Raw genomic sequence first — 26939 nt, forward strand, 5'->3', positions numbered from 1 at the left:
AATAACATAATGTATGGTTGAATGCCAGAGTTACAATCATTGAATTAATTCAGTGGCTGGACTACTCGCTGTTTTTTGGGTTATTTTGTGTAAGGGCAAAGTGAAGAGGAGACAGGAAACAATGGTAGGAAGAAAAGGAATTACATGGAACAAAATGACGAGTCCAATTGGGAAAGTTGATGTTGTTGTATAATATTGCCAAATCTGGTAACAGGAAAAAGCATAAAGAGTATTAGTGGATGTGTTGCAAACTCTTATTTGCATGTTTTTCATTCTCAAACGTAGTCTACATGTCTGGTCGCCCTCTAGTCTAACTCAAAACCTTTTTTCATCCCTGGCAAGTCCAGATACTTTCACACACCACCGGCGGAATATTAAATGAACTGTAGATACATTGATCACATTGCAGGCTCTTTGGTTCTCACATGTTTGTCTTTGCAGTGTGAACAGACTAAGCTCCTCTACTCAGCTGTCATAATTTGTTAACGAGTCCTTTCAGGGGGGAAAAAAGAAAAAGAGAAGACAGAAAAAAGAAAAGAAGGCTCTTCACGAGTGACTGAAAGCAAAGGTCCATCCAGAGAGGGAACCCAGGGGCGACATCAGACCGATTTCAGACCAGCCCGTGATGGCATCTCTGTATATTTTAATATTAATGACCTCAGCCGCAAAGCCGCCTCTAAGCCTCCAACAGGTGCCCCAGCCCACTCAAGTCTGAAAAACCGGGATCATTCAACATCCCACTATCCACAAACCACTGAGCAATAAAGACCGCAAATGAAGAGGATGAAGGCAGAGGGGAGAAAAAAGACATTAAAAGTGGAAGGGGAGTTAGAGAGTCAGCCATCTCTTGCAAATAAGTTTTTGAGTCACTTTCCCCAGCTGAAACACGGGTCGATATTTTTCCCCCCCTTGAGAAAGAGATTGACTTTTGTTTGGAGTTTGTGAGAAGTGGGAATCAGAAACGGGACAATGGGACTCCCCACTGTGAGAGGCTGAGAGGAGCCATCTCAAATCAGTCAGCCAGGGGACTGACTAATCCGTCCATTGTCCCTCCCCAGCCACCGGCCGCACATCAACACATTCGCCCCCCATTGTCCCCCACCCTCATGCAGCGGGATTTGCTCTCCCCAACAGCCAGTTTTGTCCAAGGCAGTTCGAGCGGAAGTTTCTCACTGACAATTTGCCCCAAATAGATTTGTCAGAGCGTCCAACTGCACTGCACCGACTTGTGTGTTTCTGGGTTTGGTGGGTCCTGGGTCTGTCTTTGGGGGACTTTTCCATGGAGACACTTTGGTGTGTGTGTAAATGCGTGTAAGGCTGGACGGACTCACATGTGTGCAGGAAGAGGTGTGTCTATATGCAGATTACCTACGTGTGGAGGAGATGATCAGACTGTACTCACACAGCGAATGAAGACACTTGTGTGGCAGTGATGATGGAATCAAGCATTGTGGGAACTGTAACAGAGAAATGACATATCTGATGGTATTGTACTTAGAAGACATGAACCAATTAACACACTGGTGTCACCGGTGTAGTAGAGTCACTTCTTGGCTTCAGATAATTGCTTTTCATTAAAAGAAGCGTGTAATTGCTCACACATTAACTTGTCAGATGATCAGACTGGTGTTTGCCTCCCATGGGTTTGACACAACATGAAGCATTTGAATTGTTTAGACTTGAGAATAAAGTTCTCCCAATGAGTCAACTAATAGATGCATCATATAGATGTAATTGCTTAAATTATGATGACTATCAGTGAATTAAATCCATTCAGTTGGTCTTGTGTGCAAAGAGACCCACTCCACCATTAAACATATTCAATATTCAAGGAAGGAGGAAGTAGCACCAATAAAATAAGATTCAGTTAGAGGTACATGTAATATTTAGCTGATTATAGAGTCTTTGTGGGCTACATTAGATCCTATTTCCCCCTATTGTGTTTGTCAAAATCAGATCAGTTCCTGGATTTAAAAAATCACTGTCAGGTTGATGGAGTCAGACCGTGTAAAGCTGTACATGAGAAATAACTGAACTGAATGGTGAAGCAACTGTAGACTTAAACCAAATCCATCTCACATCCTGAAACAGAAGCATCTGCCTCAAAAAGTGTAAAATAAAGCCTGGATTGGGCCTCTTAAAGGCCTTTGGAAAGGCAGGAGGACAGGTAACCTGCGTCCTGTTGTTGAACTGTCCGTGGTGCTGAAAACAGGATGCACATTACGAGCTTATTTATCATGTTTAATTATATCATGACATATTGAGACCTAGAGGATGTCCGAAAAATGTGCTTCAAATGTCATTTACATTACGTTTTCATTTACAGTCAGTCCATTTAGGTTGGGTTTTTAATTCTCAGGTGAGGGGACGCTTCTTCACAGCTGAGCTCATCATCTCCAGGACTAATAGTCTCTGTGGGTAAGTTAACTGACCATAATCTCTTCGGCCAGTTTTAAAGGATGCGGAGCTGCACGGGCCTTTCTCTTTTATTTGTTCTCTGGAGCTTAGTGACTTCTTCTTAAAGCCAATTGGTTTACGCATGGTCGGTTAGGGGCCTGCGCAGAGCGATGGCAGCAGTAAATAAAAAGATGGATAAAAGACGGCCTCCACTCAGAGACAAACAGTCACAAATACAGTGTAAATGCAAACACTTATTCTCATCTGTATGCTGCATTTAAGGAGTGTTGTTACTCTCATTTCATCAGTAAAATATCTAGAAATATGTCTGAAAATCAACAGGTGTATAAACTCAACCGCATATCTCCCATGTATCTTCACTGCTCTTTGCTTTGGAAAACATACATGTCAATACACTCTGCACACACTAGCAGCTCCTCTATATCTTTTTGTCGTGACTTTTGTCGGACTCTTCCTCAATCCTCGTTGTTAAAGTCTGGCCTAGTATGTCAAGTAGTTGCATACTGATGCTGAGCTCCTAAAAAACAGATACACAATCCACTGCCCCCTTTGTTAACGTCATTTCATTGACTGTTAGAGGAGAAGAGAGTCACTAATACAAAAAGTGAAAGAAGGCAACCCCGGCAACCATGATGTTGGTTATATTTGTGTAAAGGCTATCAGTGAATGACGAGGATTAGGACGAGTTAAGGAGATTATGTCACACATTCACCATTCACCCACCCCAGCCACCCACACACATGCACACACACACCACACACACTTAGAAAGAACTCAAGATTTGATATCTGGGAGTGGCAACACGAAATTAATCACTGTTAATTTTACACAGTGTATGCTTTTGCTTTTTCATTAGCATAAGTAAACTGACAGAAATTAAAAAAAAAAGGTCATTAAGTTGTTTCAGTTATTTAAAAAAAAACACTTAAAAGGTTCAATGGAAGTCTGTGTACTGGTTTTATTGCAGTCTATTTATAGAAGAAAAACACAATATGGGGCTACAAACTTTCTATTGTGGACAGGAGGGCTTTCTGTGGGTCCCTCCAGGAAAATCAAAGGAATATTATAGAGATTCCTCCTCTGGCTTGTTAGTCCCCAGCCTTATCCGTTCAGCTAAAGGGCAGGTTGAAAGACACAACAATGGCTAATTGCAATTAACTACGCCTCTCCGCCTCGCCCCTGTCCGCTTAAATCGACACTTTGTGCGCCCATATGGCCCGCAGTGTACCGTGGGAATGAACACAATTAAAAACAGAATATGGATTTCTGGAGTTACCCGGCGAAAGCACAGCAAGCTGTCAAGGTCAGGGTGTCAGTGAGCGGGCCCTGGAACCCGACCCCGACCCCACGGACAAACCGGTTTGCACCCCGGTGTCAGAGTGGGATCACGGACTATAAAGGGTCTGGTCTGTGGGGAGTACAGTTCTACAGGATGGAAAAACCACTAATAGGTTTACCCACCTGTTTAGGAGAGTTAATAAGGTGTTGTTACTATTATTATAAGCTATTATAAGGAGTAACAGTGGAATTATGTAGGGCCTATGTATTATATTATATATTATGCGTAATGGTAAAGTAGAATGCATATTTAACATTTCCTGTTTTGATATTTTTCTATGTTTTTATGTCTTGTTTTATTGTTTGCTATTTTGGAGACAACAGCTGGGAATCTAAAGCTTGGAAAAAAATACTAACTTTATGTAAAAATACAATAACAGCCCATTTTTTATATGTTTTTGGAATATCTATCTATCTATCTATCTATCTATCTATCTATCTATCTATCTATCTATCTATCTATCTATCTATCTATCTATCTATCTATCTATCTATCTATCTATCTAAAATGTCACACAGCTAAAGTAAAAAAGCTGCTACTACCCGGTAACATCAAAAATGTGCGTTTTTAATTCACATTTCAGGTTTCAGCATGGCTAAATGTGCACCATCAAAAGCCTCTCTATACTCTGTTTTTATTTCTTCCCACTTCACGTGTGACAAAAGCAACTGTCTGAGCTTCTCTTTAGCCTGAAATAAGTGCCAAAAAAGGTCATGTTCCTTTTATTTTGTTTTGTTTTATTTTCGCGGTTTTATTCCTGGAAAGAGCTCTCCGAATTTATATGATATTGTAGCAAATTCTAAGCTGGTGATGCAATTAATATAGTATAATAAAAACATATCAAGTAAACGAATGCAGAGTTATTGAAAAATCTGCATAAATATGCATAAAGGTACATATCACACGTGTTAGTTGTTTGGGGTGCTTCGGGATCCATGAGCAAGGCACTTTACATCACTTTACACACACACACACACACACACGCATACACACACACAGCCAGTGACGTCAGGCTGGAGTTTGGAGTAGAAAGCCAAGTGGATGAAGGAAGTGGAGATCTCCACCCTCCAGCCTCCCCCTGACACTTCTCATAAATATTACCAAGGCTTATTTGGGGAACTCGCACCAGAAAGTCACATCGTGTCCTGGTTTTAACAAGCTTTCACCAGTCTTCGTTTCCGAAATTTGACTTTTTCTTTTCCTTCACTGCTTTGGCACCATCGGATGCGCTCTCAGCTGCGTTTCACCAACTCCAACTTTATGCACCGGCTGTTGCGCCCCGAGCAGGAGGGCTGCTGGAGCCGTTAAGCGGTTTGTGTCCCCAGTGTCCCGGGGCTGTGGTCCTGCTCTCTGCACCAGGACTCAACCTGCGTCTGTCCTGAAGGAAAAAGTTTATTCTGTATAATGTATCACCGTGCGTCTTGATTCGTGGTCGTCGATCGGGGAAGGCTGTCAAAGTGTGCAACGCGGGACGCTGACTTGTCGATCTCAAAGCTGTTGGTGAAAAATCAAGAAGAGTGGTGCCGTTTCCCGAATTGTGTTGATTTGCGGGAAAGAGCCAGAAGAGACGGGATTTTGTTTGATTCTGTACTGTATTATTAAGTCGACTATCCATGATGAGCAAACCAGCAGGATCAACAAGTGGCTGTTTGGATATTCTGAATGTCAAATCCAGTAAGTGTCGCTTTTCTTTTTTCCCAGTGCCTCTAAAGAGTCCAGAGGTGTCAGAAAAAGTATTCTAGTCTTTAAAAAATCAACACAAATCCTCTGTACAGTCTGACAGAGATTACTGACATTACTTGTGTCACCAGAACTTTACCGCAATAAGTTACTTCATCCTTCATGGTTTCACTAAAATGTGATCGTTGGCAGTTTCCCTCGTCCGTTTCTTTTCCCGAGTGCTGTATTTGACCAAACGTCCTTCCATGAATTATACTTTAACATGTTTACGCCTGATTGGAAATAAAAAAAAAATCTTCAGAAAAGTTTGTATTTTAGATTTGTATTTTTATTTTTGCGAAATAGATGCGTAAAGAAAACTACACATTTGTTTGGTGTGTTCCTCTTAGAGTTGTCCATTTGTTCTCACTTAGATGCCACTTGTTGCCTATTATTTCATTCGGAAAAATTTTAGAACAACTATTAACCAACGAATATGTTTGATATCCGATAATATACATGTGTATATGTATTGTTAATACAATACATGCAAGAGATTCTCGTGTCATTGTGGCCAAATATTTTATCGTTTTAAAATGCGTAAATATGTGTCCGTGCGTCGTTTCCAAACAGTAAAATAATGTCAAAATTATTCATTTGACTAATCATATTTTTTTCAGTGATTTTATATTGGCTTGGATTCTTGCAGGGCCGAAGATTTCATTTTTACTCATTATTTTAGATTAAATTAAAAAGGCATATTTTTTGTAACATACAAATTATTTCTGGATTCATTGAGTTGAAATCACACTTAAATCATAAAGTACAGGCCTAAAGTATGGTATTGTTCTGCCTCAAAAAAAAAAAAGGAAAATATCTGTTAAATTAGTCTTTTCCTGTGTGTTCCTTTAATTTAGGTCAAAACACTGGATTGTTCTTTATCCTCATGTGATATACAAATATATTTAAATTGTGTAACGCATTCATAAAAATCACACGTTACAAACACTGCAGTCACCTTATGGGTGGTCACTAAAACCTTCCCTCTATTCAGTAAAACTTAATTTCCAGTTCTTTTAGCAGGTTTTTGCCTTGATGGTGATTACGTTAATAGAATATGCCATATATCTTCAAGCAATTACTGCACACAATAGAGACAAATTGGACCCCTACAGCGGGAAGTTAAATACATTTCCTCCATTCACAACAAAATTGTACGTCATTTTATTTAATTGACTCTCAACAATCTACAGTTTTGATTTTGTCCGGGGGTTTCTTGGTCAGATTCTGTGCGCTTTTGTTACTGTGTAATTTAATTTTGCGTAAAATCTAACAGTGCGCAGTTGAACTTGACTTGCGTATTTTAAGGTTTAACATTTACCGAGTCATGGTTCTGATTAGAATAGTAATTATTTGAATTTTTATTTGAACTACGTATATTTCACTTAATTTTTTGACATCTTTTAATATACCAATCACTAAATATACAGTGGGTGGAAATCTTAGATTACTCTCATGAAAAGATGACCAGTCCATGCATATAAAGAAACTTTAGAGACATTCACTCTACATATAAAGTTGACTCTTCCTATCTTTTGGCAATTACACGGCTGTAGTCTACAATTAAATAGCCTACATGGGCCTTCTGATTCTTAATAATCTGCCAATTGAAGCGCTCTAACTCTCTCCTGAAGTCATTGTTTTTGCTGCTGAGTAGTTATTCCCATGCTACCCTTTTTGACGGGTCACTGGTGAATCAATGAGCAGGTGGCAAAACGTCAGTGTAATTACATAGACGGCTTTTCCCTCCAGAATAAAAAAGACTCCCTCATATGCATACAAATATACTTCTTTTTCATCGATTTGAATACAACATCTTCACAAAAAAAATCACATTTTTTCATCTACACCGGGGTCGATTTACATACACTTCATTTGAGTTGGTGAAACGAGTTGGTGCGCATTATTCTCATGGTGCAGTGTCACTCCCTAATCCTGGGGCCTATAGACCTGCGGGATAAAGCAGCTGTCGAGTCCCATTATGAAAGGGAGTTGGCAGCTTGTCGAGATCCAGGCAGTCAGACGAGGTTCAATGGGGGAAAATCATTAAGTTAACACTTTCCCCTAATGTCTCCATTGTGCGCCCTCGGGTCATTGTCTTAGAGAGCTCAGATATGACGCTTCCCACCGGACTTTATTCTTCAAATGTGCGCAGTGAATTCCCATGGTCGGACGAGGCGCTGTCCAGTGTGTGTGTGTGTGTGTGTGTGTGTGTGTGTGTGTGTGTGTGTGTGTGTGTGTGTGTGTGTGTGTGTGTGTGTGTTGTGAGGTTGTAGGACAAAACAAGTGATTTAATGACTGATTTGTCCACATATCCTCAGTATATCTAAATGATTCATTTTTGGTACATCATAATTTTAATCTTATAGGTTCATATAAGTGTGAACTCACTTTACTGGATTAGATCAGACACCACCAAAGCCATTAATAGCAATTAAAACACAATTCTCTCAACTTTTATGTCAGCTTTACCAAGTGTTCTTCGCTCAGGCCATACATCACAACTGACCATTGACTTTTCAGAATTTAACACAGACTTTAACCCAGACTTTTCTTAATTGCTGATGTTTCAATAGGCTATCTAACTGAATTGTGGGCCTCTCATAGGTCGGATTCTGGACATCCCCTGCAAAGTGTGCGGGGACCGCAGCTCAGGGAAGCACTATGGTGTTTACGCTTGTGACGGCTGCTCCGGATTCTTCAAAAGGAGCATCCGGAGAAACAGAACCTACGTCTGTAAATCTGGCTCTCAGGTGAGGCCTGGGTGCCATATGTTTAGTTCTTCCCCTTTATTTTTCTGCTTTACACTCACAACAGTTGGGAGCCTTTTCAGTTACGTTATTATTTATTTATTTATTTATTTATTTATTTGTTTGTTTGTTTGTTTGTTTGTTTGTTTGTTTGTTTATTATAATTCTCAATACTTTATCACATTTGTGCAACTACTATATCTGGCTTACTATAAGATTTTTTTTCCCCAAATAATCAGGATTAAAGTAATTTAATTGTTTTGAAGCTAAATAAATGACAGTTTACGCAGAGAGTGCGCATTTTACGCACAGCCTCTGTTTATATTCCCCTTCAGCTGCTGTGTTAAGTCTCTCTTGATGACTCTAATTGTGTTATGCCTGCACCATTAAGTATCGAGCTAAACACCGTGCTGCTGTAAAATATCAGGTGTAATCCAATCTAATGTGATGACTGGAAGGCGAGGATTTAGGCAGCAGAGGGCGGGATAGAGTTCTTATCCTCAGGGATGAGGCCGCACTGGAGCTGCAGGGGAGCAGGTCGATAACTACACAATAATAGCACGATCTTTCACCTGGAGATTGGCCTCCCGGGAAGATAATAACATAAGCATTGTGTTGTGCAGGCGGAGAGAAATCTAATTGAAGCCTGTAACATTTTATCTCTTTTTTTTTCTCTTCTGTACAGGGTGGCTGTCCCGTAGACAAAACTCACAGAAACCAGTGTCGAGCGTGTCGTTTGAAAAAGTGTCTGGAAGTGAACATGAATAAAGACGGTAAATGAGCTTAAATGAATTATCTACTGGGTTGTAACCAAATAATTAAGGGGAGGGCATTTGGAAAGGACAGGCTTTTTAATTAAGTATCAAAAAAGTCGGCAGATTTGAATTGTTTTGATGGATAACAGACTAAAACAGACACATTACAGTTGCTTTATCTTTTCACTTTGTATTTGTCTTCTATGAATATTTTACTGTCGTGATCAGAAGAATCACCTCAAAGCTTCACAAAAACGCAATTAACACATTTCATAAAGCAGGCACCCACGCGAGCATAGACCACTCTTCACTCCGTGTCACCTCTGTAACGTTTCACAGCCGTTCAGCACGAGAGGGGGCCCCGGACGTCCACCATCCGCAAACAGGTCGCCCTATATTTCCGAGGCCACAAAGAGGTGAATGGATCATCAACCCATTTCCCGGGATCCTCTCTGCCTGGCCCGCCCTTTTTCACCACGGTCACGCAACTGGAGCCACACAACCTGGAGATGGGCACCGTGGCCACGACACCAGAGAGACAGGCCATAGTGGGTCTGGCACAGCCCACACCTAAGGTAAAGTTGTTTATTGTGGAGTGCATTGAACAACTGATTTCGATGTTTATAGGTGTATTTGTTGGTTTTCTGTGCCTGATATTTCCACGCTTATATTTGTATTTTTTGTAGCATTCTAAATGTTATTAGAGGATTACATTTTTTCAGTCAGGGTTAGAAGTTGAAATTCTTGTCCCGATTTAACATCCTATAAGAGCCACAAATCCGCCAATTAGATTTCTCTCTGTAAATCCACCACTAGCAAAGCCTAATAATTATAAAACCAGGTGCCGGGGCTTGGAATTTGACCTTCTGTGCACCACTCTATGAAATGTGTTTCATTATAAAATGACAATGACGACAACCTTCATCTTAAACTTTGTCCTCTAGTATCCTCATGAGGTCAGCGGCACCCCCATGTACCTGTACGAGGTCGCCACGGAGTCTGTGTGCGAGTCAGCTGCGCGCCTCCTATTCATGAGCATCAAGTGGGCAAAAAGTGTGCCCGCATTCTCCACACTCCCCTTATCTGACCAGGTACTTTTGACTGAAGGGCTGCGGGAATTCTTTACACGTGGGCAACGAGAGTTATAAACAAGGTTAAAAGCTTTGTGGGAGTCCAAATGTTATTTTGTACGAGCCGCTTTATTGAGAAAAGCAGCCAAGAATTTGGAGGCATTAGGCTTCAAAAGCTGTCTGAGGACACCAAATAAATTAAATGTAATGTTTAAACAGTGCACCTTCGAGATCAATTCAAGACATTCGTTGAAAAGGTGACGAAGACGACTGAATTGGTATTGGTATTGCTATTGCTATTGCTATTTTTAACGCCTTGTCATGTGCACATAGAAAACAAAAACTATATCCTTCCAGTTTTACCAATTACCATGCTACTAACTCCGATTTGATCCATGTCAAGGTAACCGAATTAATTCTTTCTTGCAGCTGATTCTGTTGGAGGACGCTTGGAGGGAACTCTTTGTTCTGGGCATTGCGCAGTGGGCCATCCCTGTGGACTCCACTACACTGCTGGCGGTTTCTGGTAGGTGTATCTGAATAAAGGCCAGCTCAGGCCTCATAAACTACTGATTTATAATGGAAAATGTTGTCCTGCTTTCCGATTTTTAAATCCAACATTTCCTAACAGGGATGAACACTGAAAACACAGAGAGTCAGCGAATGAATAAGATCATGTCAGAGATACAAGCTCTGCAAGAGGTGGTCACCCGATTCAGGCAGATGCGTCTTGACGCAACAGAGTTCGCCTGTTTGAAATGCATCGTGACATTCAAGGCTGGTTAGTATTTTCTGGTCTTACTGGGTAATACAAGGGTGTGATTTCTACCATAATGGCCCTAAGCAAACTGTAGCTGGACCGGCTAGCTGACTAATCAGGTGTTTTTATAAATTAGTTTCCTCTTATTAAATCCTGCTAATGTCTTACAGTTCCCACGCATGGAGGCTCTGAGTTAAGAAGTTTCCGCAACGCAAGCGCCATAGCTGCGCTACAAGACGAGGCGCAGCTGACTCTCAACAGTTACATACACACAAGGTGAGACTTAGTCTTAGAATAGAATCAAAATGCTCAAAGTTCCGTTCAGATACATTAAGGCCCCTTTAGGGCCGCTCCAAAAAGACTTTTTTTTTTTTTTTTTTTTTTTTTTTTTTGAGGAGGAGGAGGACATTAGGTTTTTGTTTTTTGTTTTGTTTTTTTTTTTTTGCTAAAATGTCCTCCACTTCTTATAATTTCTCTGACTGTATGATAATGAAAAAATCAACTTACACTGCGCTTCAGGAAGGCAATCTTTCGGTAGGAAATTGTTTTTCAAGCTTGAAAGTGAAGACCAAATCTAAAAAGAAATTCAAGATTTAAAGATTTGTTGTTGTCATGTACAGTGAGGAAACATGTTCCCTAACGAAAGTCATACTTTGCTGTTCATTGAATGTCAAATATATATATATATATATATATATATATATATATATATATATATGTGTATATATATATATATATATATATATATATATATATATATATGTATGTATATATATATATATATATATACATATATATATATATATATATAAATCGATAAAAGATACAAAAAAAGATTAAAAATAGATCAAGATAGATTTAAAAAATAGTGTAAAAAAATACACAATGCAATGTAATGGTGCAATTCTCTGCATGTGAAAATGGAAACGGGTAAGTATAGGAGTCTAATGGAAGTGGGGAAGAAAGAGACTCCAATCTTGTTCTATTTTTGTATCAACGGTATGTTTGGTTTCTTGGAAAACCATGAAGGATTTATACATAAACAGAATAAAAGATTTAGCAGTAAAACATGCCTACATACCTTGGCTTCTATTAGGTGATGCAAGCTATAGGCGCATATTTTCATCCTCTAACAGTGGGGGTTAAATGGAGGAAAATCTTAGAATATATGGCCTTAAACGTCAAATGATGGTAGTACAGTTGATTAAGTTAATGAAGCCATGTGCCATCGGGGCCTTCTGTGATCCGCACAGGTGCAATAGATGAACTTGGCTTTTAATTAACAGCTATTCATGCCAGGTGTGCGTAAATTGGAGTGACTCAGACGCATATTACTTTGCGTCGGGGACACAGACTGACTGTAATGATGCGTTCCAGGTACCCCACCCAGCCCTGTCGCTTCGGGAAGCTGCTCCTGCTCCTGCCGGCGCTCCGCTCCGTCACCCCGTCCACCATAGAGGAGGTGTTCTTCAAAAAGACCATCGGCAACGTTCCCATCACCAGACTCCTCTCTGACATGTACAAGTCCAGCGATATATGAATCCTGGCCATTTCCTGAGCCAATGAAAAAAGACTTGAGCTGAAGAGACCCGGACACCCCACCCCATCCTGCAGGGGACAGTGTCAGATCATAGCAGTTGGACCGCTGGGGTGGGTTTATTTTGCTAAGCACAGAATCTCTTAGGCTACGTTAAAGGTTAAAGGAAACAGCCTATTTAGGGTCTATTGAAAAAACGACTGCAAGACGGCTGTAATTCACCGAGTAGCCTGTTAACAGTCGCTCTAGTGAAGATTAGCTTGTAACTTTCAGTATAGAATTGCTTGTACGATACTGAAAAAAATGCAATCTCTGATGTAGGCGCAGACAGCCTGCAATGTTAAATATAGCCTAAAGACTCTGTAGGGCTCCCGCCGACTATGTTTGACAAAGAAATGTTATATATTAAATTTTTCGAGTGTCTGTGAGACCAATGATCTTGATCAATTCAATCTTTATTGCTGTATTCAATCTCAATGGAGGAAACCAAAAAGAAGACGCATGCGTAATGGGGGAAGTGAGTCGCTGTCCCTCGATGTGGTGCTGAAACCAAACGCACGGGGCAAACGAAGAAGTGCAACTTTATGAATAATTGGGGCGAAAAGAAAAAACAGACTTTTAAAGGATGAGACTGAACTGCCTCCTGACTGTACAACTACATTCATCTGATGGTGTTTGTATTTAAGTGGTTAACGTCCTGTTTGTGTTGGTGTGTCCTGTTTGAGGCACAGCAAAAAAAAAAAAAAAAAGTTTAGGTCGACTTTGTAAAGTTAGACACTAACACTGGATAAAACAATATTCAGCACTTGGAACTGTGTTTGTTGCCTGTGATGTTTTTTTTTTTTTTTTAATTTTGCTGTGATTACTTGGAATTATAACTATTTAGAGTTGTAACCAAGGAATAAAAAACACTGAACTAAACTGTATCCACATAGTCCGGATAGAAAATTACTTTTACATACCATTCCAAATAATGAGAATGTTTTCCTCAACTCTAATTTGTTGATTAAATTAATTAACATTTCCTCACGAGATATTTTTACTTGTTTATATATATATATATATATATATATATATATATATATATATATATATATATATATATATATATATATATTTATGATGTTAAGTGGATGCATTACCTTGCTGCCAATCATATGCAAAACGCACAATAGCAATAAAAAAAAAACTACAATGTACTTGAGCGTGAGGACATTTCACCTATTTTATTGGAAAATTTTCAAAATAAACAAAAATGGCACAGCAGTATACAAATCTCAAAATGCATATAGCCAGTAGAAATACTGCAGTTCCCTCTGTGTATAGTACTTGTTCCTTACTAGAAAATCATTGTGGTAACTGGGCAGGTGCTGGTTGATTTACACACATGCTTCCGTTTAAATAGGACCAACTAAGGATGACTTGAGGTCCGTTAAATGTGTGTTCAGTTGCTAGTATGGTGAGCAACATGCCAATATAGGATATACAATGGGAAACACTGTGGAGCTTTACAAGAGCTTAGCATACATAGAACTCTCATTTAATGTTACTATATAAATGAATATATTCATGACATAGCTAAATGATAAATACATAATATATCCATGTTAGTGGCATTTCCAGACATAAAGAGAAATTACTATAAATTACTTTCAACCACAGTTATGTGTCGAACATTCTTGACTCCAATTAGAAAGTGAAAACAAACACCGATCAGGGTGACTAATTAAACAAAAAGAGGCAGTGAATGATATTATTTTGGGGCATGGGGGGGTGGGGGTTGTCATTGAAACGTTTATTGTCTGAGAGAAACCTGGAGCAGTGAAGAGAGCTTTGGGATGTGGGCCCAACTGGGCTGAGCAGGGCCGGGCCAGGCCAGGCCAAGCAGAGCCAATTTCTTCTATCAGGCTTGTCTGACTTTGGATGGGGTGTAGTTCTTGTCCACAGACTCCTCCTGTAGAAACATGTGCAGGCATCGCTCGTTCTGGGCCAAAGGGTGACCAGCCACTCTGCAGAGTACAAGCGCAAAAGGCAGGGATGAAACCTGAGTGACTTCACAAAGACAAGGCCTGATGTTACTCAGACACAGTAAAACAGACACAAAGGATAAGCACTAAATAGAAAAGATTACTATACAGTCGTGGAAAAAATTATTAGACCACCCTTGTTTTCTTCTAATTGTACCAGGCATTAAAATGAACAAGAAACTGAAGAAAACAAGGGTGGTCTAATAATTATTTCCACGACTGTACAGTAATATTTTATAAGGCACATTTGTTTGGACAAATATGATAACAAAAATAGCCCATAATAGTTTAATTTCAGAGCTGATATGTAACCATTTTCCATGGTTTTCTTGATAACCAAAATCACTTCAGTTCTTACATCAATAGCTATGGCATTGTGCTGCCAAAAACAGTGCTTTTAGGCATTCCATGTTTTCTTTTCTGTCTGTTTTAGTCACATGATACACACAGGAGTTAGTACTTGATTGCATAACCACTGCTTCTGATGACTTTTGATGGTCTAATAATTTTTTCTGCGACTGCACATTAGATGACACCTTTTTGCCACAGGTTGGGGAGTTCTGTTAAAGGGGTAGAAAATGAGTTGGGGTACCATAGTGAAGTTTGGTCTCTGTGTTTTGTTGCACAAGAGTACAAATCCTGATACCCTAGCATTAATGCCAAAAAAAAAGAAAATGACATTACACATTGTGAGTGTACATTTTAAAATGAATCCAAGTTTTATTGCTCAATTCTTCAATAAATACAACTATTTATTTGTGGTTTAACTTAAGTTGTCCATTTCAACTTTTTAAATGTATTTTTACACAGCCTAATATTTTCAATGTAAAGCACTTTAATAATATAAATAAAAGAATCTATTTAGCACAAGTTGAACTTTAAAAATGTATAAAAACTCAACGTATGGGCTGCATTCATGAGTGCAAATGAGTTTTACTCCCTTAGCAAGAACACATTTTTTGATAAATGTTTACTACTCAATTTGTTCAGTGCCATAGAAGTATTGAAATGTTTTACTCAGTTCTAATTGGTATGGTGGAAAGTCTACTTCCCAATCACCTCTATTACTAGTTATCCAAACAGAAGAAGTAGAAAATACATTTGGGCTGTGTTTTCTTCTGTTAAAGCCACTTTGACATTAGGCTTCTCCAAATGTCCTCTGAGATGACGCAGAAAAGCTTAACGAGAAGCAGCCAGTGCACCTGAGACCCTTGAACATTACATTTCTCAAACATGATTTTTTTCCCTAGAACATGACAATGTGATGACATTGTACATATGCACCTACCTTAAGCCTTAATGAAAAATATTTCAGACAAATTAAGCAGCCTCAGAAAGGCTTCACAGGTCAAATACCATTGAAATACCTGCAAAGATCAAAAGCACCCCTTTGCAAAATCATAAAATTTGGATATCTAAAGCAACTTCGCAGCAGAAGTACGATGAAATCTCAAGGCCTGGCTTGCTTTCTGAGTCGAGACGAAGGTGAGAATGTAAGACCTTCTTTCTTATTTGAAGCCTGAATTATGGTTAACTAGCCTAATCAAAAACTGATGTTATCTCCTCTCCTCCTTCTCACTTGTTTTGTGATGACAATCATGTTTACCATTCGAAAAGATTTCCTCTTCACAATGCTCTCAATCACAGATTAAACAATCCTGCTAGCCACGTCGCCCAGTATTAAGTCTGAACAATGACATGATCAACAGCAGTGTTTCATTCATAGGAAGCAAGAGAAAAAAAAATCTTAATTGCCAACACATTCTCATCTTCTTTAAAAAACATATTTATGGTTTTTAATTTTCTCAACTGTCTTTGCGCACTTAATATTCCAACAGGAAACATTGATGCATTTGCACATGAAACAAAGATAATGGGCAAGTCTGCAATCAAAGCAAATAATTACAATCACACTGTAACTTTTATTGTTCTGCAGCTGAAAATGAGGACATGCTGGATCAAAAATAAGCAGAGGTGCACACACCATCCCATGGAACCACGCGCTGTAATTTGAGCTGCAATTATCATAAATTACACATCAACAATAAAACAAATGTGGAAAAAATTATGTTGTGGGGGTGCACACTTGAGTCCTCTTGGTTGTTCTTGTCCTTTGCAAGGTAATTATAAAAGAGAATTAAGGAGGATAGTGAGAAAAAGACCTGACCATCTCTGTGAGTTCAGCTTGTTAACAATGTGAAGAGAAGTGAAAAAGTTGAATCTACTTACTGCACACAAGTGTTTCATTGTTCAGGAGAGTTAAAATAATAGCTTGCTAAGGCAGAAGCTGCATATGATTGAGGCTACAATGAAAAACAATTGGAAAGAATAAATCATTTTAACCTCCTGACTAAGTAGCGGGAGAACACTAGAAGACGGGGAAACTGCAGACAGCCTTACTTGTTGAGAAATTGCTCCAGACCTTGTCTCCTCTCTTCAATGAAATTTTCATCAAATATCCCGTCATCCCCTCGGAAAGGAAGCTGCCGGAAAAAAGCTTTTCCTGGGAGAGGTGGAACAACCACCTGAAAAAATGCAGAAACCAAAGAAAACCATAAAACAAGACACAGGTTAAAGCGCTGATGCTTTTAGAATATAAAAACACAAAAACAACAGAAATAATTGTTTTGTAATAATACAGAATATAAAACATTTCATGTGCAATTTCTGACAGTTTCTGATTAAAACTACTAAGAGCAGGACAAATAAACACACAAGGTGATCTCTTTGTAGCAACGGCAAGGAATAAAAATATGGATATTTCAATAACTTTCTTCAATCCAGCCGAGATATTTACCTTATTTCAATAAACTCACCTTGCTCTCCCTCTCCAGCTCTGCTCTGAGCCACTCAAAGTCACTGTATCGCCTCCGTACACACGACTCCTTCAGTTTGAAGATGGGAAGGTTTGTCTGCGAACATAAAATACATACATAAATGTAAAGCTGCCATTGGTCAAATATCTTGTTTTACATGGAAACAGTCTATAAACCATTACAGTTACTACACGCAGGAATCATTTGCAGTGGAAGGAAAATGGGTAGAAACAGCTTAAATAACATCCTGTGAATCCACAGTTATACAGTGCTTACTTCTCTTAGTCAAAAAAATCTGTTACACTAGAACTAAACCAGCCCCACAGTCCTGAAATTCAATCAAAAACTAAACAGACAATAAAAAAAATCTCAAGCCCCAGCCCCTTTTTATTGATCTGCTCCACAATGTACTGGGTTCGTCCATGGCCTGTATAATACCCATTCAATAAGTTTCATGAAAATCAATGCAGTAAATTTTGCACCATCCTGCTGATAGAGTGACAGATGTGCATCATTATACTACCTCCTTAGGGTACCTAAAATACGGGAATAGAAAATCTCAGTTTCAGTTCTGTTACTTTACTTCAAGCACTGTATTTACGGTTTGTTGCACATTAGTGCATGTTATTTGTGATACATGTTGGCTTTTTATGTTAATAATGTTCAATGAGGTAATCCTGTCTGTTTTTATTTAATTTAGGCAACATTTATTTCTTCTAATTCAAAGAAATGAACATAACCTAAAAGATTTAAAGCAATAATTAAACCCTTGACAAGTCACAATATACATTTTTAACAGAAAAACCACCAAACCATTAGAGTAAAGCATTTCCTCTGGCAATAGTGTAAATAACACATTTATTAGTGAAGCAGCAGGGAGTGGCTGTGCCAACTTGAACAAAAAGAGAGTGAAAGCCTTTTTGCAGCAGATTTTGTACATAGCCTTGTGTTAGTACTCTGACTTCATTAAAAGGAAAAAAAGAGGGGAAAACAAAGACTCCTTTTAATTGAACTAAACTGAATAGAAAAATTGAAACTGGCCTCCGGTTAAAAGTTCACTTACGTTTTGCTCACCAAGGTCTGTTGCTCTAAAAATGTTTCACCATTTTTTGTGTGCTCATGTGCACCAAGGCACAGATGTGTGCATAATTCCAAGTTGCTGTTGACAAGCACTTGAGAGTGAATGTCATATTAAAACTGGAAGATGTTTCGACATTGACAAAGAACATTGAAGCAAACAGCACATTACAGCACAATGCCAAAGCTCTTCACTTGTCCTGACAGCACATGGCCATGTCATGACAATGTACAAACAAGAGAGTGAATGAGCATTTCATTGGCAGGCAACATTCAGAGAAGGTCAGAATTCATGGAAGAAGGAATCACAAGAGCACAGCAATTGAGCAAGTAGATGCAGCATGAATACAGTGTGAGCAGCAGATTGATCGATGAGCAGACGAATGTGACTGTGTGCAATAAAGGAAGTTAACTAGAAGGCTGAGTAAATATCTGAATAAAAGCAAAATCAGGGGGTGTATGTGGTCATAAAGGAAGAGCAGAACAACAGTGGAGAGGCTGAAAGCTTCATCTGGTCTATGTAAGACTATCTGAGGATGAGGGAGGACAGGAGCCGTCTTTTAGTGCTCATGGTCTCTCTTTCAGTCTCCTTTCTCTTTATTTCCTTTAGTATGTGATAATAAGTCAGATTTTCTGCCCTTGAGACTCCTCGTGTGGTTGTTCCTTGGAGAAAACACAGGCATGTGTTCCTCTCAGAGGAAACAAATGCCATTCTCTAGCTGAGATTTAATGGGATATAGCAAAATTTTACAGTGATCTTTTTTAAATGAAGAAAGAGTTGACAATATGACATTTGACTATCAGTGGGTTAATAATAATGGTTCCAAAACACTCAGTGACTCCCTCTCCTGAATGTTACCATTTCAGAAATGTGAATTTATTAAGTTCTTTGTACGTGCCATTTTTTTGTGCTTTGTGCCCTGTCGTTCCTGGGTCACTTGACAAGATTTCAATCTAATTTATCTTGCAAGTATTTGAACCTGGCATATGACATGAGAGATATTAACTGCAAGGAGGAAAAAAGTAGAGAAACAACCCATCAAATACTGGGGAAGTTAGATGCACATGTAGCAAAAGCTGCATAAACTGAAGGCTGTTGTTGCCAATTACAGCATAAGCGCTGGCTGCATATGTGTGATGATATTGGACAGAGGCCGTGTGTGGTTTCCTACACTGTAATATGAGTTACAATGATGGAAGGAAAGGAATCAACTGATACAAATGCCTCTGTCGATTCTGCTGATCAGCCCAGTTCTCTATCAAGTCTCTTGTTGATTCCAAATTTTTTTTTTTTTTTTTTTGTGGAAAACAAACTTTTAAAAATGAAAAAAAAGTGGCACTCTTCAGATTTAAGTCTGTATGGCATAGAAATACATTTTCACATATAACTGTTGTTGTGACCATTCATTTAACAGATCATTTTGCAGACATTACAATGCTGTCATTTTTCTTTGTGAAATAAAACTGTACCCTCTTCTTTATAATGTCCTTGGTACAAGTTCCCAAAAGTGTGGGTGAGTAATGCAAATTTGACGTCATTGTTTTGCAATGTGCAACTGTCAGGAAAATATGCAAGAATAAATCTAAGAGGTGGATAAGTATGCAGGCAAATGATCTGAGAATTTAGAACTGGGTCTCAACTTCTATGACTCCCCTACAGCTACGTTTTTGCAGAATATTCTGTTTTAGTGAAATGAGTATGTATTCCCAGTGTCCCTTATAAAATGAAAGCTACATCACTCTAAAACCATGCCATTTGCCCTTTTTTCTCACCAAAGAACATTTATATACCTTTTTTATTCTGGTCCTTGTGGTGCCTGCACCAAATCAACACGTGGACAGAAATAAGAGTCACTGTATGGAAATGACATTTTATAATAAAGTACTGTTGGATCTAGTCAGATTTAACCTTGACCAGACCAGAAAAATCCCTATCTTCAATTCAAGAGTATTTCCTTACTCTTATTATAAAGAACTGAGTGCATTTGTCAGTTTCTAGTTGACTTCCCACACACACCCTCTAAAAATACTTCTCCATCCCACTTATTGAAAGTTCTCTCCAGGTGAAGTTGTCAACGTGCCCCTCACTCCTCCTCTTTCTCAGGTCACAGAAGAAGTGGATTATCTTAGCTTTATCACCCCAGTGCTCTAGCATTAACTCCACTCTCCTCTCACCATGGTCTGTCCCCGCTGCTTCATGTTACCTCACAGCATGGAGTGCCGCAAAAGTTAATCCCCACAACAACAGATCACAGTTACAGGTAATCTGCCACCGCCGTGACTCTAATCCCATCATGTGCACATAGAATTTAACCGCACACAAGCACATACTTATGAAGATGAAGTATGCAAGCGCAGGTATTTAGTATAAAGGTTTGACCAGTCACACCGTTAACAAGTAAACATAATAGCCCACAGCATTCAAGCCTGTTAGTACACACACAGTCGAACTCAGACCACTCCTCTGCAGACAATAGAGCTGCTAGAGAGTGTAAGAAAAAGAAAGTCACCTGGTCTTTCAATCCTCTCTCACTCTCAAACCCTATGATTAAGAGATTGGCCTTGCAGGACAAGGGGAGGAACACAAACGACAGAAGTGAAAAATGAGAGTTCTCACTCACTCGCTCTCTCTCACTCTATAACACACAGACTGAGAGAGGCGGTGCGTGAGAGCTCCTCGAGTCAAAGATCAGGTTTCCCTGGCCTCTGTTCTCTTTATGGCTGGTTAGAGGTTAGAACCTAGGTTTCTCAACTTACTGGCCCTTTGCAGTGTTTAGGACATGGGACCAGCCCACACTCGGCCTGGTCTTAGCATTTCATTAATTATATAAAAGGCACACTTTGCCTCTCTCAGACTGGAGACCCAAGCTCACAAAAACAATAAAACACATTTTCAGAACTCTGAGAAAACCAAAATAAAAATTATACATATGTGTATAATTTATTTAGAGCTGCAAAACAACCTTGCAAAATTTACTCTTAGGAAAATACAAACCATGTCTAACATAAACCAGAAAGAACATCTGACTCATTTTTATGAGTGCTCACACAAAAGAGATAAACATCAAGACTTTACTTTGGTCTGAGGTCCTGCCGTCATCTCACTCAACTGCCTTCATGGGCACTCTGAGTTCACATTTGTAGATTATGATCAACCATGGAGAAGATGGGGGGAAACATTCAACAGGTGTATGGCCTTTTTTCCAGTAATAGAGGATGCTATATCTTTAAAAGGTGCATAAAGCTAGATGTGTCTTTCTAGTAGCAGACATTCTACTTTCACTTTCCATTATACATGTACGAGATGCAATCTACACTCTATAGGAAGAGCATTCGATTCATAATGTGTGGGACACAATACCTTTGGCTCATTGAAAATGGGTTGAAAAGAGGCAGAACCCTTAAAAACAGCGAGACAGGAAAAAAATGGGAGAGGGGACAAAGATCACTCATCTCCTGAGAGAGTAGTTCAAGGCCACCATGCATTAGCTTTTAGCAGGATGGATTAAGTCAAGTTTGAGAGTGTGCATCCTAAACCTCCCCCATGGCCCCTTCTTACCCCTCCCATATACTCTCCTTTCAGAATAATAGCATTAAAAATGGCAACATAATACCATCTCATTGCATCATATTCCAAAATGGGGTAAAAATGACTGGGAACAAAAGCTTTAGGGCTACGGGTCTTTTGCTCTCGCCTCTCCATGTACTCTCTCACTCGTTCCCTCGCTTGCCGGCCCCTGCGGCCTGACAGCCTACCCTCTCTCCGACTCGCCTAGCTGGCAAAAAGCTGCTTTGTTGCCATAGTATCAACTCCCACTTTTGATACTGTCATTTCAAGTAGGATATGGTAGCCTTGATACAATATGTTCCCTATTTCCATTAAAATAGTTGTCGAAGAGGATGCTGTAGACTTTGGATTACACTTGACTGTGTCTGACAAGCGCCCCCCCACATACACACCCACTCCCCATCTCTCCCCATTTTATTAATGACCAAAGGCCCCCGCCCCAATGCCCAAATGGAAAGGAGAAAGAAAGAGAGAGGGAGAAGCTATGGGAGTAGAGAAGAGGAGGGGTAGTAGACTGAGTGAGAGACAGAGCTATAAGAGGCCTTTTATGTACTCCTATCCATAAACAAAGTGAGATCCCAAAGTTCGCTTCCCTGAATGTGCTCTCTGGATGAGATGGGAACTAGCTAAAGACAAGAAATTCTGATAATACCCTCCACCACCCCCCCAACTCCAACATCCAGTTTGCCATGGTCCAAACAAATATACCAGACTTGTGTGTGTGCAAGAGGGGGGTTGATTTCAAACCGACAACAAGCAAAAAAAACATTAAGGTGACATGATAGGACTCTGCTGAGTAAGTCTGTCCATTAGTGCAGCAAAAAACAAGTCTAGCAGAAAATCTAGCAGTGTCCATCATTCTCAGTGCAAATTATTTTGATGAGAACAAATATCTATTGTTTCAAAACGACAGTGAACATTACAAGTCTGCTCAGGCAATATGAGATATCCGCCTCCTTTCACTATGAACTTCCACCTCTTAAAAAAACACAGGCTGAAAGAGGGAAGATTGATCCCATTGATTCAAAATACAAAATGTAGGCCTGGCTGTCAACAATTGACTGCGCAACCTGTCTCGCTGCCAGTGCAAACAGTTAGCTTCTCACATGATAATCCAACCCTTGTACAATTTGTGACACCGCTAACTTTGCGAACACTCATTCAGACACTACCGATGAGTCACAAGCCAAGTGAATACATGCATTTAAAGAGAGTCGGGGCAAACATTATGCAGTTTCATAGGAGGAATAAGCTCTTGTGCTAATGTTTACTCTAAACAGTAAACTAGGAGGCCTATATACATAGAGAGACTACGGAAACTACACTATGAACTAAGCAACTGATGGGCACATAGCCTGCAATGAAACAGGACAAGTGGGCAAGAGGATGAAGGCTGGTGAGGGGGTGGCTTTCTGCCCTCCCATGGGTGGGGGTGGGGGGTAAGAAGCGGGAATAACCTCCAGCTCCCCCACACCCTGGCCTGTTTCATTCTTCTCTCAATGAAGGGATTAAGCAGACTCTCTCAGTGCAGCCACAAGGGCTCTCTTGATTTTAGGTGGATTCTAGTGCAGGACAGCAGTTACAACAGAAGACAAGGCAAAGAGTTCTAATCAGAAACTGTATTCCATAATTAGCTAAATGAAATTTAATTAATTCTAAAATAATATATGCATATGGAAAACAAACACAACGATCCAAATGTTCTCTATTCCAGACCCAGGCATTGTGGCTAATGCTCTTAACATGCTGGAGATGGAGTAAAATGCTTCTAAAGAAACCTAAAGAAAGGAGAAGAGAAGCAAAGCAAAGTTGACACCACATTTGTTGAGAAGTGAGGGATGCACCGCTTCTTCTGTGGTCTTATGCAAAGCAGGGTCACACAAGGCTATGAGGTGCACAATAATGCTGATTACACGCATATGCTAATTATTACACGCTAATCAAGTACAGTAGCCTTATATTCAACGCTAATGCCTGGAGACGGCTTCTCTTCCCTAACCCATTTCTTTAAGGTATAGGAAAACTATAAATACTAAAGGGCTGATAACCTATCCAAATACCCCTGGCCACTAACTACAGGGGTGTCAGTCAATTGAAATGACAATTGAGAAATAAGTGACAGGGCAATCAGATGAATCTAATTGCAGTTAGACTTTGCTGAAACAGTAGATTAAAAATGCATATAATTTAGTCTTTAAATGATTCAATTCATGCAAAATTGTGAGGAGACACCAATGATAAAAATAAAACCCTTTTAACAAAACAATTTATCAGATCCAAAAGTTGTAAGTAATAAAAAGAAACCTCAGTTTAAGCCTGTTTAATCTACTTGTATTTGGCGTCTTCACTTAAACTATCTTTTGATTCAATGAACATATTGGAAAGACATCTGAAAGATGTATATACAGTATACTGATTTATTTTAAATTCCTTTCTTAACCTAGCATTCTTCATTATTCTGAACACCTATCCTATCATTCATATTGGTTTAAAAGCTGATATGGAATGTTGGCTGAATAACAGACTTACAGCCTCAAATCACTGAAACAATTAACTTGAGGGTTTGTTGTATCAGCAGATGTTTTTGAGTTTACAGATTACATTTTCCTGAGTAAAAGGCACAACATATTAAATTTATTTTTACAGCCTTGAGCTGAATAGGTTTGGATTAGACAATACAGCAACAAAGCAAAAGCTATCCGGTAAAGACCATGTTGAAAGCTCAAAACAAGTGACAGCCATCATTATCTTGTGTAAAGGCAATAATGCACAGAAGCCTGCTATTACAAACACACACGATTATCAACAGGAAGAGCTGCTCTAACATTTTTTCCATCGCCTAAGTGATCACTTCATGAAGTCAAGCTTTGATAGAGCATAAACTATTGGGCTAAAATATCACACTCCAGACAGGGTAAAAATCTGGATGTTTATATGCATTAAGCATTTGGATAACAGACAGTGTTTTATTCAGTAACTGACAAGAACATCTCTGAAAGAAAAATCACTTTATTTCCTTTGTTGAGTAGGAGGAAGGAAATGTGCTGTCGGGGGTGGATCAGGCACCATGCTGCATCCTGTCTGCTTTTCCACGGTAGCTGACTTGCTTAGTTTTGTTCCCCTTTGGTATGGTACTGGAGTATGAATATTGGTTTAGTCATATCAGCAAAGTTACAAACTGTCAGATCAACACAGCTCTAACCCAAGCACGAATAGTGTTTACGTGCATAGCAGAGGATGAATGAATGTGGAACCATACTTCCCTGTCAAACTGATAGGTTTATCCGTATGTATAACTAATGCTGTTATCTATTTGTGGTCAGAAAGTGGGGTGTGGCTGGAGTTCAGCTCCTAACTGTCCAGAAGGCTTTAACTTATTTTGGAGGGATTATTTGTTCCCCATCTTTTTTCCACATTGTATTTGATTATGTAACGCCAGCTCATGAGTAAATACGACTCTAGAGTGAAACGGAAAAACAGCTTTCTTATCGAGCCACAGTGGAAAAAACATTTGATGTTGATGTAAACAAATTTCCCTCTCTAAGAGATTACAACACGTCTGCTATCACTGATGCCAAAATCACTGATGTCATGGTAGTGATGCTATCAAAGCCCTAGATGATACAGTTCAGTCATTTATTTATTTAGGGACAATAAGCATCAACTCAACCGCACAATCAGTACGACATAAGTTTGATGTCAGGTAACGTTTGTTCTCCGAACGGCTAATAGCATGCTAGCTTGGTAGCGCTTGTTATCTTGTTTCCCAAAAAGCAAATTACTGTAAACAGACAGTCACTGACGTATTCAAATATCGGCTCTGTGAATATAATGGCATCCGTGACCACCCTGATGTCAGGACGTAATAACTTTCTTCGATCACATTAAAGACGTTGCAAGACTGCTAGCTTAAAAGCTAACGTCATTAGCATTTATTCATGTAGGCTCACCTTCAGTCTGACTTCATAGGTGGTGTATCTGCCCCTGCCAACCCCGACTGTTTCAGGGTTGCTGACATCAATCTCTAGGAAATTACTCGGCGGCCCATACGCGTCATTTAGGTTTTGGGGCTTGGTGAACAGCCTTCTTGTATCAGCTATGGTATTAGCCATTTCTCCCCTGTCCTTGTAGCAGCGATTAGTTGTCAAGTTCAGAGCAAACAAATATGTACGTTCCGGTATAGTCTTTCAAAATAAATTATATGGTAAACGTTTTCTCCAGATAATGCAAAACTTTGTCCATATTTTACATATATTTATTCATACTATTAATACTTAAATTCTTTTTAGATTATAAGAATGGCCTAGTAACCAGCAATATAGAAAATATACATTGTATTTTTTTATTTTGAAGGCATGTCACCTAACTTCTGGTATTGTTCTTTCTGTCACTGTCGCTACCTTAAATGCCAAGAGAACGGCACTTCCGATCAGCTGAGGTTCAGCTGACGCTCGTCGACCACCTGCTGCTCGGTTTGTTTACAATCCGCCAGCGGGGTCGGTGGTCTTGCCCTGTCTTTGGACCGATTACATGATTTTTATTCACTTATTTGACGGTATATAATCAATTACACAGTGAAAAGCATCAGATGTTCATGTGCTGCAGTGTTCAACAAACTGATACGACTTGTATTTTGGTCCTAAAATGATGTTATCTATGGAAACTCTGTTTGCAAATGTTCAATTGGAGTATTACATATGATAAAAAAACAAATATATCGCATAAAAAAACAAGTTTCAATAGGCCTCCGTGTGATTATAATTCGTCAATACATATGTTTAAGATGTGTGATGAAAACTGTGATGTAAGTTTTTTTCTTACTTTAGATTGTTAGAAAGAATGTACAAATGCTCAATCATGCATGTTCATTTGACATAAACAAAGGAATGAGACAGACTTCCTCAGCCAAACATCTGTACGTCAATGTCAAGTTCTAATTTATAAAACCTATATAGTTTTGTTAATATTTAAAAGACTTAATAAATATTCACTTTAAGTTACAAAACAACTTCAAATGGGGTTTGATATAGACATTTTTATTTTAAAGATGTGAAACTGTCCTAATGAAAGTTAACATCAGTAAATTACCCTTTGTATTTTTGC

The 26939-nt window shown here is 39.2% G+C and overlaps 2 protein-coding genes across 2 annotated transcripts; one reads left to right on the forward strand and one right to left on the reverse strand.

Moving 5' to 3' along the window:
• The first annotated feature begins 4799 nt into the window (after positions 1–4799).
• On the forward strand, positions 4800–13372 carry nr2e1 (nuclear receptor subfamily 2, group E, member 1). Its single transcript, XM_030128658.1, has 9 exons — positions 4800–5431; positions 8084–8229; positions 8912–8999; positions 9321–9556; positions 9926–10072; positions 10481–10577; positions 10683–10832; positions 10982–11087; positions 12189–13372. The coding sequence occupies exons 1-9, from the start codon at positions 5371–5373 to the stop codon at positions 12349–12351; spliced, it is 1194 nt and encodes a 397-aa protein (XP_029984518.1). The 5' UTR covers positions 4800–5370; the 3' UTR covers positions 12352–13372.
• A 183-nt stretch (positions 13373–13555) lies between these two features.
• On the reverse strand, positions 13556–25989 carry snx3 (sorting nexin 3). Its single transcript, XM_030128659.1, has 4 exons — positions 25787–25989; positions 17192–17287; positions 16776–16900; positions 13556–14357 (listed from the first exon to the last, which is right to left on the reverse strand). The coding sequence occupies exons 1-4, from the start codon at positions 25946–25948 to the stop codon at positions 14252–14254; spliced, it is 489 nt and encodes a 162-aa protein (XP_029984519.1). The 5' UTR covers positions 25949–25989; the 3' UTR covers positions 13556–14251.
• Positions 25990–26939: the final 950 nt, after the last annotated feature.

This window comes from Sphaeramia orbicularis, chromosome 24, assembly GCF_902148855.1.
Source record: "Sphaeramia orbicularis chromosome 24, fSphaOr1.1, whole genome shotgun sequence".
NCBI lineage: Eukaryota > Metazoa > Chordata > Actinopteri > Kurtiformes > Apogonidae > Sphaeramia > Sphaeramia orbicularis.

Coding starts and splice junctions, on each gene's coding strand:
- nr2e1 (XM_030128658.1), top strand. CDS start 5,371: ATGATGAGCAAACCAGCAGGATCAACAAGTGGCTGTTTGGATATTCTG. Junction 9,000..9,320: donor AGTGAACATGAATAAAGACG/GTAAATGAGCTT, acceptor AACGTTTCACAG/CCGTTCAGCACGAGAGGGGG. Junction 10,578..10,682: donor TACACTGCTGGCGGTTTCTG/GTAGGTGTATCT, acceptor ATTTCCTAACAG/GGATGAACACTGAAAACACA.
- snx3 (XM_030128659.1), bottom strand. CDS start 25,948: ATGGCTAATACCATAGCTGATACAAGAAGGCTGTTCACCAAGCCCCAA. Junction 17,288..25,786: donor CCTATGAAGTCAGACTGAAG/GTGAGCCTACAT, acceptor TTATGTTCGCAG/ACAAACCTTCCCATCTTCAA. Junction 16,901..17,191: donor AGCTGGAGAGGGAGAGCAAG/GTGAGTTTATTG, acceptor GCATTTTTTCAG/GTGGTTGTTCCACCTCTCCC.